The sequence below is a fragment of the Leptodactylus fuscus genome, chromosome 4 (genome assembly GCF_031893055.1).
Source record: "Leptodactylus fuscus isolate aLepFus1 chromosome 4, aLepFus1.hap2, whole genome shotgun sequence".
NCBI lineage: Eukaryota > Metazoa > Chordata > Amphibia > Anura > Leptodactylidae > Leptodactylus > Leptodactylus fuscus.
Genome location: NC_134268.1, coordinates 106379293 through 106395435, shown reverse-complemented (window position 1 = coordinate 106395435; position 16143 = coordinate 106379293). Strand labels below are relative to the sequence as shown.

Below are 16143 nucleotides of genomic sequence, written 5' to 3'. Positions count from 1 at the left end.
GATGTCCTATAGTGTATGCCATGTTGAAATATACAACCCTTCGTATCTATAGTCCTAACACTCCAATATTGCCAGTCTAAGGATGTGACTTGGCATGTCTAGAAAAGAAATAATGCCGTTGGCACTTTGAGGAAGAAGAATTTGGCAACCTTGTTTCTTTTAGTACATAACTGATGCACCAGTAATAGAAACGGCGCTTCTTTATTGCAAGGTGATGGTTGTTTCAGCATCCATGTTCTTTCATGTGCATCACAATGCTGCAATTGTATGACACAGAATTGCAAAACTCAACACTGTATACACATTGAACTTGGTGACAGAGGACAATCGGTCTCACCTGCTTTGTAGGCACCCAAAAAATACAAGATATTGACAGATGGAATAAGAGACAATCAGTTAAAGAAAGAAGAAAAATGGCATCTCTATACAAGACTTGTGTCAGTCTAAGACCTGAGATGTATGCAGATACAGGCTGTTGAAGTTCTAAAAGACTAACATATTTTTCATATCAATCTAAAAGCTTTACAAAAAAAACCACACACCACACTTCATACTGTTCTGCTTTTCTAATACCAACTTATCTCATATCTACTCTCATATTCCTTTTCATATCAATGTGTTTCTTAATCGGAAAAATATGACTTGGTCACAGTCCCATGAATATGGCCAAAGCACAATGAGCTAGAGTTAAGTCATCTTACTATCCTATAGTCAAATGCACCACACAAGTCCCGTGAAGGAATGATGACTGCATGCAATCTCCATTAGTTCTAACCCCACTGTAGAAGGGTGTTCACACAGCACTCTCATAGGTCTTCCAAAATGAAAGAAGCTGTCAAGTTCCCACCCTTTGGCAGTTGATATCTCTTATGTTTACAAGGCTGCTGCGTACATCTGCTTCTATATTCTGGCAAACATATACAAAGAAAATCCATGGGATCCACTTCAGCCACATGAAATCACAGTGAATCGCTTTGAAATGCAAGACATGTTATGGAGGACGATTCCAAGTAGGAAGACCAAAACACATGCAACTAATATGACAGTGCAAACTCCAGACCATGTCGAACTTTTAACAACTCCTCTTCTCTCGTGCTCCTCCTCCCCGAGATCCTGTGTCATTGCACCTTGGAGTGGTTGTTGTTCCATAGGCACAGTCACAACAGTGACTGGCTTTTGTTGGCTTCCTGGTAGTAATCTGCAGCCTATATCACCCGGTAGCAAAGCTCTTTCTTTGGAGACAGGAAGAGGCCACATGTAACATCCGTTGCTTGGCAATTTAATAAATACAGGGGTGTTTTCTGATGTGTGTGGGATTGCAATAACTGCAACTACATCTGGGTCATCAGGCAATTGTGATACCGAATATCCAGGGGGTAGTCTTGTCACACCTCTGCACCAAGGGCATCGAAGGTCTTTCTGACTAGCCCTCATTTGCTGGAGACATACTGAACAGCATGTATGCTTACAGTCAAGCAGTTTTGGTCTTCTTCGAGGACTATAGTAATTAAAACAAATTTGGCATTCTAACAGAGAATCCTGGGACAGAGTTTCCATATTCAAATTGATTTAATTATTCAGTATAATGAATATTAAGCTTCTTTTCTGTAGATATGCTTCAGGCAATATGTAAGGTGTTGAAAAGATCTATAAGAAAATGAAAATAACATAAAATGAGGTGCAGTCGTTTGACTAGAACATACAACAGATTACAATAGGTTCTACTATTCAAACAATCAACATGGAGAATCAAGAATAGAACTATTTACAATTTGACTTACACCCAGATGCCAACATTAAAGGGGGTTTCCAGCCCTAAATTGATTTTTCATAGTGGACCTATCCACTAGACCCTGCACTGATCAGCTGCTCCAGCAGCATCGGGATGCATGGCAGTGATTCTGGGGAACTGCAGCTCCGCTCCCATTATCTGAAAAGAGAATGCACACACTCACCGTCCGCTGCAGCAGCTTCTAATCCTTGGATAGGTCGTCACTAAGAAAAACACATTTTGAGCTGGAAAAACTGCTTTAGGCTAGGGCCCCACGTTGGAGAAATGCAGCTTTTTTATGGCAGATTTTGCTGCTGTTTTAGCCAGAGCCAAGAATGTCTACAAAAGGAATGGGAAATATATAGGATGTTCTTATACTTCTCCCTTCTGCTCAATCAGATTCTTGTTTTGGCTAAAAAAAAAAAAATGAAAAAATCTGCAACAAAAAAAAGCTACGTTTCCGCAATGTGGGGCCTCAGCCTCAAACGTTTTTTGTTGCAGATTTGGCTGAGGTTTTTTTTTTTTTTTTTTTAAGCCAAAGCCTGAAGTGTATTTAACAGAAGGGAGAATTCTAAGAGCTTCCCATCCTATTTTTTCATGTTTTTTAAGCCCCTCCTCCTGACTTTGGATTTAAAAAAAAAAAAAAACAGCAAAATCTGCAAAAAAAAAAAAAAAAGAAAAAAAGCTGCGTTTCTGCAATGTGGGGCCTTAGACTTAAAGGGTTTTCTGCTGTCCCCAAAAATGGCCTTGGGCAGGAAAGGGATCTCTTCTTCACCAGGCTATCCCAAAAGTACAGGCCTGTAAGCTCTAGATCAATCTTTTGTTCCATTACTCCAGCAAATACACACCACATACATAAATACATTTGGAATCACCACACCATAATCTTAAAGACCCACAGAATATAAGTAACATCTCATTTGGGCTGCACAGTGAATGCTGTAAGAACTAAAGCCAATCATTGTGCAATTGCAAATTTTAATGGTGAAAATCTAAATCCACCCCATTCTGATTTTTTTTTTTTTTATTTGCAGCTTCTGTACATTATATGTAATAGAAAATTATAGCACTCTAAAGTACAATCTGTCCTGCAAAACAAATGAGCCCTCATACAGCTTTGTGAATGATTGGATCACGATACCAAAATGTCCTCAAACTGAATACACAGTTGTAATGTATGAATAATGTCTGCCTGGTATATATGGCACCACACTAAATACCTATACAATGTCAATGTGCTGCTGTCCAGGCTCCATAGAGTGTGCTATGCGTGGAACTATTCTACCCAGTAAGAAATACTGCTAGGACAGTATAAGTTAAGGAATGGTTACAGGAATCTTTATATATGGAGACAAAAGAAATACCCCAAGCACAACAAACAAAGCCCCGCAGCCTCTTGCACAAGTATAGAAATGAATCCCTTTGATATTGTATAATCTGCCACATAAGGCATAGTAGACTGAACTGCCATCATGGTTTATAGGAAACAAAGCACCACCACTCTTCTCAGCTGCTCCACCATCATTTACTGACCCTGAGGCCAAATTCAGAGCTTCAGAAATACTGTCAGACCGCTACACAGTCTGGACAGATGCCAATAATAAATCCCAACCAACTCCTCCCAGACCTTAAATCCACCCCCTCCAGCAGCAAGGACACTGTCCTAGTTACATCCTAGATCCTAGAATAGTTTTATATAGATAACAGCACTGGAGACAATTTGTTTTGTCTAATTTCATAAGAACCCCTTTAATCTATTGATCTGATCCATCTTCAATTGCAGACAGAAGGGTGGGTTTAGTGGCATGAGTAAACACACGGAGCCTGGTGCAAAAGCTCAAATCCACCCCACCCTCCATTTGAGCCACTTGTTCAAAACAAGTTTCTACACACAAGCTTCTCATCCAGTCAGTGTCCCCCACACAGTAATCATGCCCCCATTTGTGTCACAGCCTCCCTCCACAAAATCCCTTTTTGACTATATGCCAACTATAGCGACCCCTGTAGTTAACTCAGTGCATATCACCATTTCTCAGTTCCATTGCTTTGGATAAGGAGCAGAACAAAATTGAGAGCGGTACCAGATTTTTTTTTTAATGTAGATTGTGAGCCCCATATAGGGATCACAATATACTTTTTTTTTTTTCCAATCAGTATGTCTTTGTAGAATGGGAGGAATTCCACACAAACACGGGAAGAACATACAAACTCCTTGCAGATGGTGTTCCTGGTGGGATTCAAACCCAGGACTCCAGCGCTGCAAGGCTACAAGCAGTACCAGATTTGTTACATGACACACTCCTGTACTACAGTCTGCTTTGTACCTCTGCAACGCCTACATCTACGTACATTGGGGGGGGCTTAGTGATCCTTTTGTCACTGTGTAGAAAGGACATAGCAGTGACAAAGTGATCTAGTCATTTGGCTTTAACCACATTAATGAGAAGTGGGGGGGCATGGCTGATCTCCTGGGGCATACAAATGGGCAAATTTATTAACACTGGCATACTGTATTAGCCTTAGTTTCGGAACAGTTATTGGGAAAATTCGAGAGCACTCCCATGCACCAAAACCGAAATCTACGGCAGTCAGAAAGTGGTATAGATTTCAGGTATTACTCACACCAACTTTCTGGCTTGAGTTATAGTAAATTTATTTGACCGAGCCTTGGTCACCATCCTGTTCATTTTCATAAAAAGTGTTGAGCATGGCTCAAAATAAATAATCTTTGGTGTATGGCCCTTTTTTCAACAAATTTGCACCATATTTACACCCGTCTACACCAGAAAACTGGTACAGATGAGTTAATAAATAGTCTCCAACAGGTATTTTTGTCTCATATTATATTTAAATCTGATAAATGTATAAAGTGAAAGGAGACAAAAATGAAAGAGGGCTGGGATGTTTTTTATTACGCTACATATTCTCTATGCTTAGTGTTCCATCAACCACACACATTTTGATCAGTTACATCCATTATTAGGCCACAGACTCCAAAACTATTTTTCCCACAGTCTGGCTCCAACTAACTCCAGCTGTGACTCCCTCATAAATGGCTGAAAGCCATGTTCAGACAGAAGCAGTAAAGTTCCTCTAATTCACAGAATAAACAAAAAAACAAAAACCTCCCACTATTGATTGAATTCCTATAAAACTAAATATGCAACAAACTATGCATCTATTATAAAATATCAATAGCTGCGTAACATAATATACATTCCTCAACATTGAAACTGCAACATAAGAAGGAAAAGTCTTGGATTTATGAATACCATAATCATGCTAATGATATGTTATGCAAATGTTAAAAAAACAGAAACAAAATATTAAAAACGGTTTTCAGTATCAAATATGAGTGCCACACGCAGAAATACACGCACTTATATGCCTTGGCATGCCATCAATAAGGTTATTAATGGTTGTCTGAAGAATGTTGTTTTGTGCTGAATGTACTGGGGCTGGCAGCTCCTTCTACAATTGCTGACCAATGGCGTCACAAAAGTGGAGACGCTGAAGGCCATAGTAGTTTGTTTAGGCCACACAGACTGCTCACAGTAGCACAAGCAACATGTCATGCTGGTATTTTTTTCCAGCTTCCCAGTACATCACACAGAACAATTAATGGTAGCATCATGAAAAAAAATTTGTCCTGCAAACATTAAGACCTCATATGGCTCTGAGAGCGGAAAAATAGAGCTGTTAAGGGGTTTGGAGGGGTCAAAAACGAAAAACATAAAAATGCTGTCAGCGGGAAGGAAGTTAAACAACAAAGAGCAGGTATGTTTGTTTGGATATATATATATATATATATATATATATATATATATATATATATATATATATATATATATAAATCTTACTGTGAACTAAAATTATTTCTTGTATCTACAGACCATGCATGAATACACAAATGAATACATATTCAGTGTCTCTAGGCATGCAGTTCTAAAAATATACATTCTAAATATTCTTGGAATATTACAGGAAAATTCAAAGCATGGATTTTTAAAGGCAGGTCAATTTGTCCAATGGCAGTAGATTGATTATCTGTGAGACTTTAAAGGGGCCCTTTCACCACCTCCACTAACTCTAGATTTTAGCATCTGTTATAGGCATTGCTCCACTGATTCCAGCTTAGTTGGAATTGTTTCTCTAACCCCAACAACAAGTGTAGGTAGTTTTGGTGCCTCATGTGCTATTTGAACTTTGTAATGTCAGAAGGGCGGTGTCAGGCAGGGGGCGTGATTCAGAGCTCCAATCAGAGGCAGCCAAAGTCAGAGCTCAGAATCACACCCCTTGTCTGCTCCTGCCTGACACCTCCCCCCTTACAGTACAGAGTCTAAATAGCATATCAGACACCAATACTAACAGCATTGATTACTCAAGAATGGTGAGGGCTAGAGAAAAACTATTCCAGAATCAGTGGAGGATCACCTATTAAATTATGTAAAGAGCTGGATTTGTTGGATGAGATTAGCCAGAAACTCATTCACTTTGCTGGTATTGTAAAACCTCAGTTGTGACGTTTAATCAGCAAACAAAACATCAAAACAGCATGTGACCTCAGATGTAGGAGCAATTTATTACCTGTGATTTCATTGCAGGGGAAAATGGAGAAGGAAAGGGTACACAGAGTGTGATAGAGAAATGAATCATGGGAAATGTAGTTTGTCCACAGATTCAATGCATGTAAATAACAGTGATACAAAGAGCAGCAAGGAAAATAAAGCCAAGCAAAAGGTGCACAATGGAACAGTGAGTACTTATCATTGATGTAGATATACCGTATTTTTCGGACTATAAGACGCACTTTTTTTCCCCAAAATTTTTGGGGAAAAGAAGGGTGCGTCTTATAGTCTGAAGGTGGCGCCTGGCATCCACTGTAATAGGCGGAAGCCGGCAAGTGATAGACGCCATTACAGGTGCCGGGGCCTGAGACATCGCTGCGCTCCTCTGCCATGCATGAAGCCAGCAGCAGCTCCTCCGTGCCCCCGCCGCTGGCTTCATGAAGGGCAGAGGATCGTAGCGATGTCTCAGGCCCCGTCGTCTATCCCTCCCCGGCATCCGCCTCTCTAGTACAGCGGATGCCGGGTCAGTATCCGTGGCCCCTTCTCCCCCGGGGCCGGTCCCCACCGGCCCCGTACCTGTAAAGTTGCAGGCCGGCTCCTGCGCGGCGATATCGCAGGAGCCGACCTGTCCGGGTGACAGCCGGGAGCCTAATGAGGCTCCCAGGCCTGTCACTGCTGTATATTAGTATTGCGGCTGGTCTCTATGACCAGCCGTAATACTAATAGACAGAATGTCCCATAGACGGCAATACAGTTGTATTGCCGTCTATGGGACTTGCGATCAAGTGACCGCAGGTTCAAGCCCCCGGGGGGGGAATATAATAGTAAAAAAAAAAAAAAAAAAAAAAAAAAAGCTTTAAAAATATGAAATAAATAAAAGTTCTAAATCACCTCCTGTTTTTTTTTCAATACAAGGTGATCTAAGCAATAGATATCCCCCAAAATGGTATAACTAAAAAGTACAGCTGGCCCCGCAAAAAAAAACGCTCTATGCATCCCCGTACAGCTGCAGGGTCACCTGTCAATGTGGCCTTGCAGCTGTTGCAAAACTACAACTCCCATATATTAAATATTTTACCAGTTTTTGCTTCAAAATTTTTTTTCCCTATTTTCCTCCTCAAAAACCTAGGTGCGTCTTATAGTCCGAAAAATAAGGTAGGTGCAAATAACTTTTGGAAGGTGGAAAACCCCATTAAATTTCAATTCATCTTTTAAGAAAACAAAAAGGAACACATTTTTGAAACCTTGTTGTTTTATTAAATGACAAAGTAAATCTTGATAGCTAAAGATGATGGCCAAGATTTACTAATAGTCAGACAGTGTAAACAGGCAGTCTAAGAATATGCCAGATTTATCACATTGGCTAATGCCGGATGATAAATCTGGAGCATCTTTGGATTGTGTAGCCTAAGTTTATACTACTTATTAGTTGGCTTGTATTGAAATTCTTCACCAAACTTTGGATGCATTTGATCCATGTAAGCCACACCCCTTTTTCTAAGAAGCCATACCCACGTTCCTAGCAAGTTGGAAAAACTGTGCCATATTTACACCATAAACAATATATTTATTAAGCACGACGCGTTTCAATCTACTTGAGCCCTTTCTCAAGTGCAAAGAATCAACTTCCCCTAGAGGCTAGAAGACCTTTTCTAACCAGGCTTCTAGGGGAAGGTGATTTTTTGCACTTGAGAAAGGGCCCAAGTAGTTCGAAACGCATTGTGCTTAATAAATATATCGTTGCATCTATCTGGGTGAGTGCTTCTTCTTGCCTGTTCTTCGGAGGAAGTTGGTCCTAGTATGTTGACGTCCTGACGTCCCTGTGACAGTTATCCCAGCTGCTGCCCTATAGGTCTCCATATTTATCCATGTGATTTTTGGTTGTTGTGCTCCACACAACCTTCCAAGGTGAGCGGCCATTAATTGCTTGCCTTATCACTCATGGTTGTGCCCTAATATACTACACTAGGGTCAGCTCGGTGCTTTGTCCTCTTTTCTTCTTGTTACATTTATACCAGAGTCTAGTTGTAGCACAATAGTAAAGCTCTTTGTAGATGTGTAGCCAAGGTACACCCTAATTACCCTCTTCATTTACTTCCTCTTCTCAAGCCCAGCAGCATATACTTCACCAGCATTTCTCTATAGAAACCAAGTAGCAAATAAAAAAAAATGCTTTATTGGCACGTCCGAATAGGTATTTGGCATTGCCAAAGCTAGTAAAGTGGGCGGGGTGGGGGAGTTGGGTTGGGTGGGTATGGGGGGGTGGTTTGGGTTATAAAAGTCCATGGAGTCTCATCTTCCTCTTCGTTGGTGACCGCTATATGGGGGGGTGGGGTTGAAGGTGGGGGTGGGGGTGGGGCGGGTGTATTGGGATAAATATGACAGTCCATGGAGTCTCATCTTCCTCTTCGTTGGTGACTGCTGTATGGGGGGGTTGGAGGTGGGGGTGGGGCGGGTGTATTGGGATAAATATAACAGTCCGTGGAGTCTCATCTTCCTCTTGTTTGGTGACAGCTGGACACATATTGGGCAGCGATCTCCACAGTGGCCTCTTCTTCTCCCAGTAGGATGTAGAGTTTCCTCTTCTCGTCTGCAGATATGAAATTTGGGATGTGGGCAGACAGTCTTTGGTAGTAGACGGCCCTCACAGCACATCTCTCCTCTATTCATTCAATCCGCAGAGATATACTGGAAGTGTAAAGCCCACTAAATTGCTGGCAAGGCAAAAGTTGATTCGGCTTCCACTGAATCATCAGATCACTACTAATCATATAGTAAAGAAAGCACTTTCAGAGAAAAATGTCACACGCTATATTAAGATTAACTTTAAGTTTACCATACACTTCACACAAAGTTTACATTAGCATTCAGGTCTCCATCATTCGAGTCCACAGACCCCATAGACTACAATCAGCATAAAAACTTTTCTCTCCACCGATTTTAAGTGGATTCTGCTACACAGACTACAACGCAGGTCTGAATCTGGCCTTAGATGTGTATAAACCAGAACCTGCTGATTTCATGAGTTCAGCCAGCTATCTAGTGTACATAGAGGCTTATTGACTACTCCATTGTGTGCCATGTGAAAAATAGTTTCCAATAAAATGAAAAATTAATAAGACTTTATATTATTATATGTATAATATATATTTGACTAATGGAGGGTCCTATATGTTGTGGATAGTGACTGCTCAAGCAAATAATCAAAGCGTTGTCTCTCCTGCTCAATAATCTAGAGTAACAAACCATACAAGCTATTACATTGCAGAGAACAAGGTCAATATGGAATCTCAAAGCAGAAAGAATCTTGAGGGTGCTAGAAGACGGCCATGTAGTTTAGTTTGACAATTAGTATATAAATGTACAATAGATATACACTCACCGGCCACTTTATTAGGTACACCTGTCCAACTGCTTGTTAACACTTAATTTCTAATCAGCCAATCACATGGCGGCAACTCAGTGCATTTAGGCATGTAGACATGGTCAAGACAATCTCCTGCAGTTCAAACCGAGCATCAGTATGGGGAAGAAAGGTCATTTGAGTGCCTTTGAACGTGGCATGGTTGTTGGTGCCAGAAGGGCTGGTCTGAGTATTTCAGAAACTGCTGATCTACTGGGATTTTCACGCACAACCATCTCTAGGGTTTACAGAGAATGGTCCGAAAAAGAAAAAACATCCAGTGAGCGGCAGTTCTGTGGGCGGAAATGCGTTGTTGATGCCAGAGGTCAGAGGAGAATGGCCAGACTGGTTCGAGCTGATAGAAAGGCAACAGTGACTCAAATAGCCACCCGTTACAACCAAGGTAGCCAGAAGAGCATCTCTGAACGCCGCACAGTACATCGAACTTTGAGGCAGATGGGCTACAGCAGCAGAAGACCACACCGGGTGCCACTCCTTTCAGCTAAGAACAGGAAACTGAGGCTACAATTTGCACAAGCTCATCGAAATTGGACAATTGAAGATTGGAAAAACGTTGCCTGGTCTGATGAGTCTCGATTTCTGCTGCGACATTCGGATGGTAGGGTCAGAATTTGGCGTCAACAACATGAAAGCATGGATCCATCCTGCCTTGTATCAACGGTTCAGGCTGGTGGTGGTGGTGTCATGGTGTGGGGAATATTTTCTTGGCACTCTTTGGGCCCCTTGGTACCAATTGAGCATCGTTGCAACGCCAAAGCCTACCTGAGTATTGTTGCTGACCATGTCCATCCCTTTATGACCACAATGTACCCAACATCTGATGGCTACTTTCAGCAGGATAATGCGCCATGTCATAAAGCTGGAATAATCTCAGACTGGTTTCTTGAACATGACAATGAGTTCACTGTACTCCAATGGCCTCCACAGTCACCAGATCTCAAGCCAATAGAGCATCTTTGGGATGTGGTGGAACGGGAGATTCGCATCATGGATGTGCAGCCGACAAATCTGCGGCAACTGTGTGATGCCATCATGTCAATATGGACCAAAATCTCTGAGGAATGCTTCCAGCACCTTGTTGTATCTATGCCACGAAGAATTGAGGCAGTTCTGAAGGCAAAAGGGGGTCCAACCCGTTACTAGCATGGTGTACCTAATAAAGTGGCCGGTGAGTGTAAGTAGGCTGTTATCAAGAGAGAAGTGCTCCCCACACCTCTCACACTGACTTATGGGATGCTGTGTATCTGTATGTATACATAAAGAGCATCAATCACTAGTTGGAAAGGAGTTTAGGGAGCATTCACACGGCGTAACGTGCCGCGAGATTTGGCACGTGTACGCCGCGTGACCCTTTGCGTGCCGTACACGCTCCCATTCATTTCAATGGGAGCGGGGAGCGTATGCGCCGCGCTAGTTTGCGGCCGTGCATTTATTCACGGCCGCAAACTAGCGCGGCGCATACGCTCCCCGCTCCCATTGAAATGAATGGGAGCGTGTACGGCACGCAAAGGGTCACGCGGCGTACACGTGCCAAATCTCGCGGCACGTTACGCCGTGTGAATGCTCCCTAAGGAGTTAAGGAAGCACCTCAAGAATGCAGCCAGCAGACTCAGAAATACGAGTCTACTTGTATTGTGCGATAGCTGATCTTCAGATACTTGTTTTTGACATTATAAAATTCACAAGTCTACCAGGAACAGATAATAACAGGAAAATATCCAAGGATCAACCAGTTATTACAATATACATAAAACAAAACTAATTTTTGGCCCCCTGAAAACAACATTTTGCACCCTTCCACAATCAGGGGCATTCTGGGAATTTAGCCTGTTGGGTAACAGGAGCCAAGAACAAACAGACCAATAGTTCCAAATTTTCAGGAAGACTATGAAACTTTAATACTGTCATGACATTCTATTGACTATTAATCCTTTAAAACTAACACAAATCCCTTATTTGTGACAATATTATGCCACAAAGGAGTAACACATTTGTTTCGCCATGTCTTTTATGACAGCTGAGATTAGTTTGAACACTAAACAACTGTGTTATAGAGTCTTTTTATGGCAAATCTTTAAGAAACTACTTCTGATGTGCAGCCTTTTAAGATTTAAGAACAATGGAAAAATGACGAGACCAATAAATTGGTCACAATTATACAAAGGAGGCCGATAGACACTTTGTATACTCACCCATTAGATTTATAAAGCATGAAAAAGAAATTAATAAAATACAGGATAATCTCATACAAAACTGTATATTAGAACTATATATTAGATTGCATGTTTAACATCACAGGTTCCCTTAAAGGAGTTATGTGGTTTCTAAGATTCATGGCTTATCCAAAGGATAGACCATCAATATTAGATCTGCAGGGGTCCAACACAGATCACTGGTACTGTCACAGCATAGGAGAGATGCACTACTGACTCGCCAAACTGTAGCAGAATGCTTCAATAGGGCAGTGCTGCAGAACCTACACTCACTGCTACATTTTGTACAGTGAGTGAGCAGTGTGGCTCTGATCATTTGAACCAGGGATCAGAACCATGTTAGAAATAGACCGAGGCCCCCAGGTCCATCAGCTCACTTAAAGTAATTTTACGTTCCCGTAAAAAAAACAAAAAAAAAACAAACATGTAGCGGAAAGACAGCATTTTTTTGTAGCAGATTTTGCTGAAGTTTTTTGAGCCAAAGTTAGGATTGGGTTTAACGCAAGGGAATCATCTAAACACTTCAATTATATTTCCCATTTCTTTTTAAGCCACTCTTGACTTTTGCTCCAAAAACTGCAGTAAAACCTGCAACAAACAACACTGCATTTCCGCAAAATGGGGCCTTAGTCTTAAAGGAGTCTGTCCCACCAAAAGACAGTATAGGGGATAAGTTGCAGATATGTTGGGGTCCAACTGACCATCAAAAGAATAGGGGTTTTGCATGAATGTAGGGATGGTCTAAAAGGTGCACCTCCATTTATTTCAACAGGACGGCAGCAGTAGTGCAGTGTTCAGGACGTTACAGGCTGAACATGTGCCCCTTCTTTCCCTATGCTTGATCCCTGGACAACTGTCTTGCTGATCAGGCAAATCATTTCATGAAAACTCTGCCTGATCACCAAGTTGTCGGTAGAATCTAACACATAAAAATTCTGTAATGCAGGCATGAATCTGCTCTAGTACCATCACAGTAGAGAAATACTAATATGTCAACAGGCCAATGCCCACAATTCCAACTATCCTTATACAAAGTTCTAGATAATGAAAAGAAACTGCACGAAGAATACATTTAACCTGAACAGACACCTCCTTCACTTTACTACCTATTAATGCACTGGGTTCCTACTATTATTGAGACTTGTTCTAAGTGTTGACATGAGATTATTCTTTCCAGCCTTACAGTCTTATTGAAAATACAAAGGACATCAAACACCCAGGAACAAACAAAAAACAATAACAGCAAACACTTCACAAAAAAACAAACTATGAGACTGTATACTACCTACCCAAGTCATAGTGTTACTTTCTTTGATGTAAATGTTTACTTATCTTTTTGCTAGATCCTTAGTCTCCTGTACATGCAGTATATGCTGTATATATCCAGTGTGATCTGAGATACGTGTTTACATTGTACAAGAATGCCAAACCAGTGATTTTGCTAGTTATTTGCACAGTTTACATCATATTTAGCAAATCAACCACAGACATAATTAAATAATCAATCTAATCAATTCAGCGACCTGGTAGCCAACTGTACTTAACCAGAAGTGCCTGATATACATCAGCGTAAAAAACCCTGCCATTCTTAGCTGTACACATTCACTGTTATGTTGGGTCAATACGCAAAACAAATAGACTTACATGTTAAGAAACATTTCTACATACACAGTAGTATATTAAACAATACAGGAAAATCCTGGATTTGCACATACCCACCCAGAGTTAGAGTCAAAACTGGAAACAATAGGGTATCCTTACAACCTAGAATATCTGGTTAAAGAAGGACTGGCTCCAGTGGTAAACCTGTACCATCTAACACTAGTTTATCCTAATCCTAACCTAAATCATATAGTGTATAAAAGCAGTATAATGAAGTATATTATAAAAGACACAGGAATTGTGATGCATTTGCTTGGAAGTGGCTGTTTGCAATGTAACATGCAGCAAAGAATATATACAGAATATCTCTATGAGATGTATAGCAAATGTTCATAGCACTGGGGGCTTTAGCCACGTTCTCTGCCAAATTCTTACAGCATGACATCAGGCAAAGCTCCGTTTCCTGTGTATGTATCTATACATCCAAGCCCACATATACAGCCAGTCCCATATGCACATCCATACAGACACCCTGCAATGTACATGGCAAGCCCACAGTATGTAGCAGCCTGGCAATGATGCAGCAGCAGCACACAATGCCTGGACTGTGTGGCTGTCCCATAGAGAGTCTAGCTGTCTGTGCTGGCTCCCCAGTGATCAGCAGTGGACATTACCTGGATGCTGTGCTGTCATGGTGCCCCCAGCTCCTGCATAATGCCAGCAGCTGCTGGTGCTCAGTGTTATGCAGGCAGGAGGCGACAAGTAGGAAGCAGCACAGGGCTTTGTTCTGCCAGCAGTGAATCACAGGCAGACAGCAAACCCCATCACAACATCCTTCTTACAAAGTAAATCATTGCTTGTGTCTACATGCCAGGCGCTGGCTGCCCACTCCTCCGATCTCCAGCCCATCGGCTCGGACACTAGTCACATAAGCCATGTACATATGGAACAGGCTACATGATGTTTACAGACAGCTGCTGGGCTAGGTCTCTGCCATAGCATGCTGCAACACACAACAACCGTGCACATTCAATTGTGTCCATTCATGGCAATGCAGCAGAGACTGGCACAGCACAGGGAATATGCCAGTCACACAGCAGCAGGTAAGGTATGCCCCAAACCCCATGCACTCAGCCCCTGTGGTGCTATCTCCAAGCCAACACTGAATTACTGCCTAGCAGTATGGACTAAACTCCTATAATGAAGCCTGGCAGACACATGGACACATACAGCAGCAAGCAGGAGCCCACACTGGCAGTGGCAGCACAGTGACCTGCATAGGGCGAGCACTCACCTGGTGGATGGAGCCGACAGCCCGGGAGTTCCAGCACTGCCTGCCCAGCACTGCGTTATGTTGTGTCTGGGCTGCTCCCTGCTTGTCACGCTGCTGAGCGGGGAGAGGAAGGGGAGTTACTTGTGTCTGTGCCTGTCACAGAAAGTAGTTACACTCCTCGCTGCCCCCTCACCTGCACAGAGTGCCCCCTCATGTCCACCGACAACCCCACCGGAAGCACCACACCCCGCCAGGGCCGCCACATCTGCTTCTGGTTATCTCATCCAAACATATTGCTCGACACGATGGGAAAGAATGTGGAGAAGTGCATATAAGGCAACTCCTCTGCACATGGAGGCTAATGCCCTCACTACTGTGGTTACTGTCATAGGGGGCTCCGGGGAGAACTATGGTGACCCCTGGGGCTCTGTGGTATGTGACCTTAGTTACATGTTATTAATACCATACAATATAGCTGAGTGCCTTAACCATAAGGAAAACCGTGCATGTGCGCCAGGCCCTGCAGTATTGTGGGCCCCCTTACCAAGCCCACACTGAGCTGGACAATCCTTATGATGCTATCTCACTGTTTCGGGGAGCAGGTAGTGACTAACTTTGTGTTCTTAGGACACAGGGTTGACTGCAATAGCGGAGCACATATAGCTTTCGGCAATGGGCACCGAGCTGCAGAAATCCCTACTGGCTGTGGGAACAAGGTTAGGTGAGTATTCTGTGGGGTTTTTGTTGTTGTTTTTTACTGTAATATTGACTTGAGGGGGCAGAAGCCTTATGTGGGGCTAGAGAAAGGGACATCAAATTATGTGTGTGGGGTGTTAAGCTATTAAAATAGCCCTGGCTGAGTGCAGCTCACTCAATGGAACAGGCATGCCGGCACTCCTGACCTCCCACAGACCTGGAGTCACATATAGCACCACTGGCTCCCTGGCTAGGTTTTGTGATTGCCCGAATTCATCTGAACCAAGGACCAGCCCAGTCTTAGGCTGAGGCCCCACATTGCGGAAACACAGGTTTGGGTTTTTTTGTTGCATTTTTTTGAGCCAAAGCCAATAATGTCTTCAAAAGGAATGAGTGTTCTTAAATGTATACCTTCTGCTTATTCCACTCCTGGCTTTGGCTCAAAAAACTTCAACAAAATCTGCAACTAAAAAAGCTACATTTCCACAATGTGGGGCCTTAGCCTTAAAGGGGTTGTCCCATCACAAGGATCCTATCTATACTGCTTGTTAATGTGAATGTAAGACTTTTCCTAAATACATTGCTTCAGCAAAACT

At 42.3% G+C, this 16143-nt stretch overlaps 1 protein-coding gene across 2 annotated transcripts; it reads right to left on the bottom strand.

The window, feature by feature from the left end:
• Positions 1-235: 235 nt before the first annotated feature.
• RNF152 (ring finger protein 152) lies at positions 236-15046 on the bottom strand. 2 transcript variants are annotated; one of them, XM_075270968.1, is made up of 2 exons: positions 14873-15046; positions 236-1647 (listed from the first exon to the last, which is right to left on the bottom strand). In XM_075270968.1, the coding sequence occupies exon 2, from the start codon at positions 1555-1557 to the stop codon at positions 946-948; it is 612 nt and encodes a 203-aa protein (XP_075127069.1). In that variant the 5' UTR covers positions 1558-1647; positions 14873-15046; the 3' UTR covers positions 236-945. The 2 variants fall into 2 exon arrangements, with proteins under 2 accessions (XP_075127069.1, XP_075127071.1); XM_075270970.1 differs by lacking the exon at positions 14873-15046 and adding an exon at positions 14253-14635.
• Between the last annotated feature and the right edge of the window lie 1097 nt (positions 15047-16143).

Excerpts from the sequence above, each read along its gene's own strand:
- RNF152 (XM_075270968.1), bottom strand. The coding sequence starts at position 1,557 with ATGGAAACTCTGTCCCAGGATTCTCTGTTAGAATGCCAAATTTGTTTT.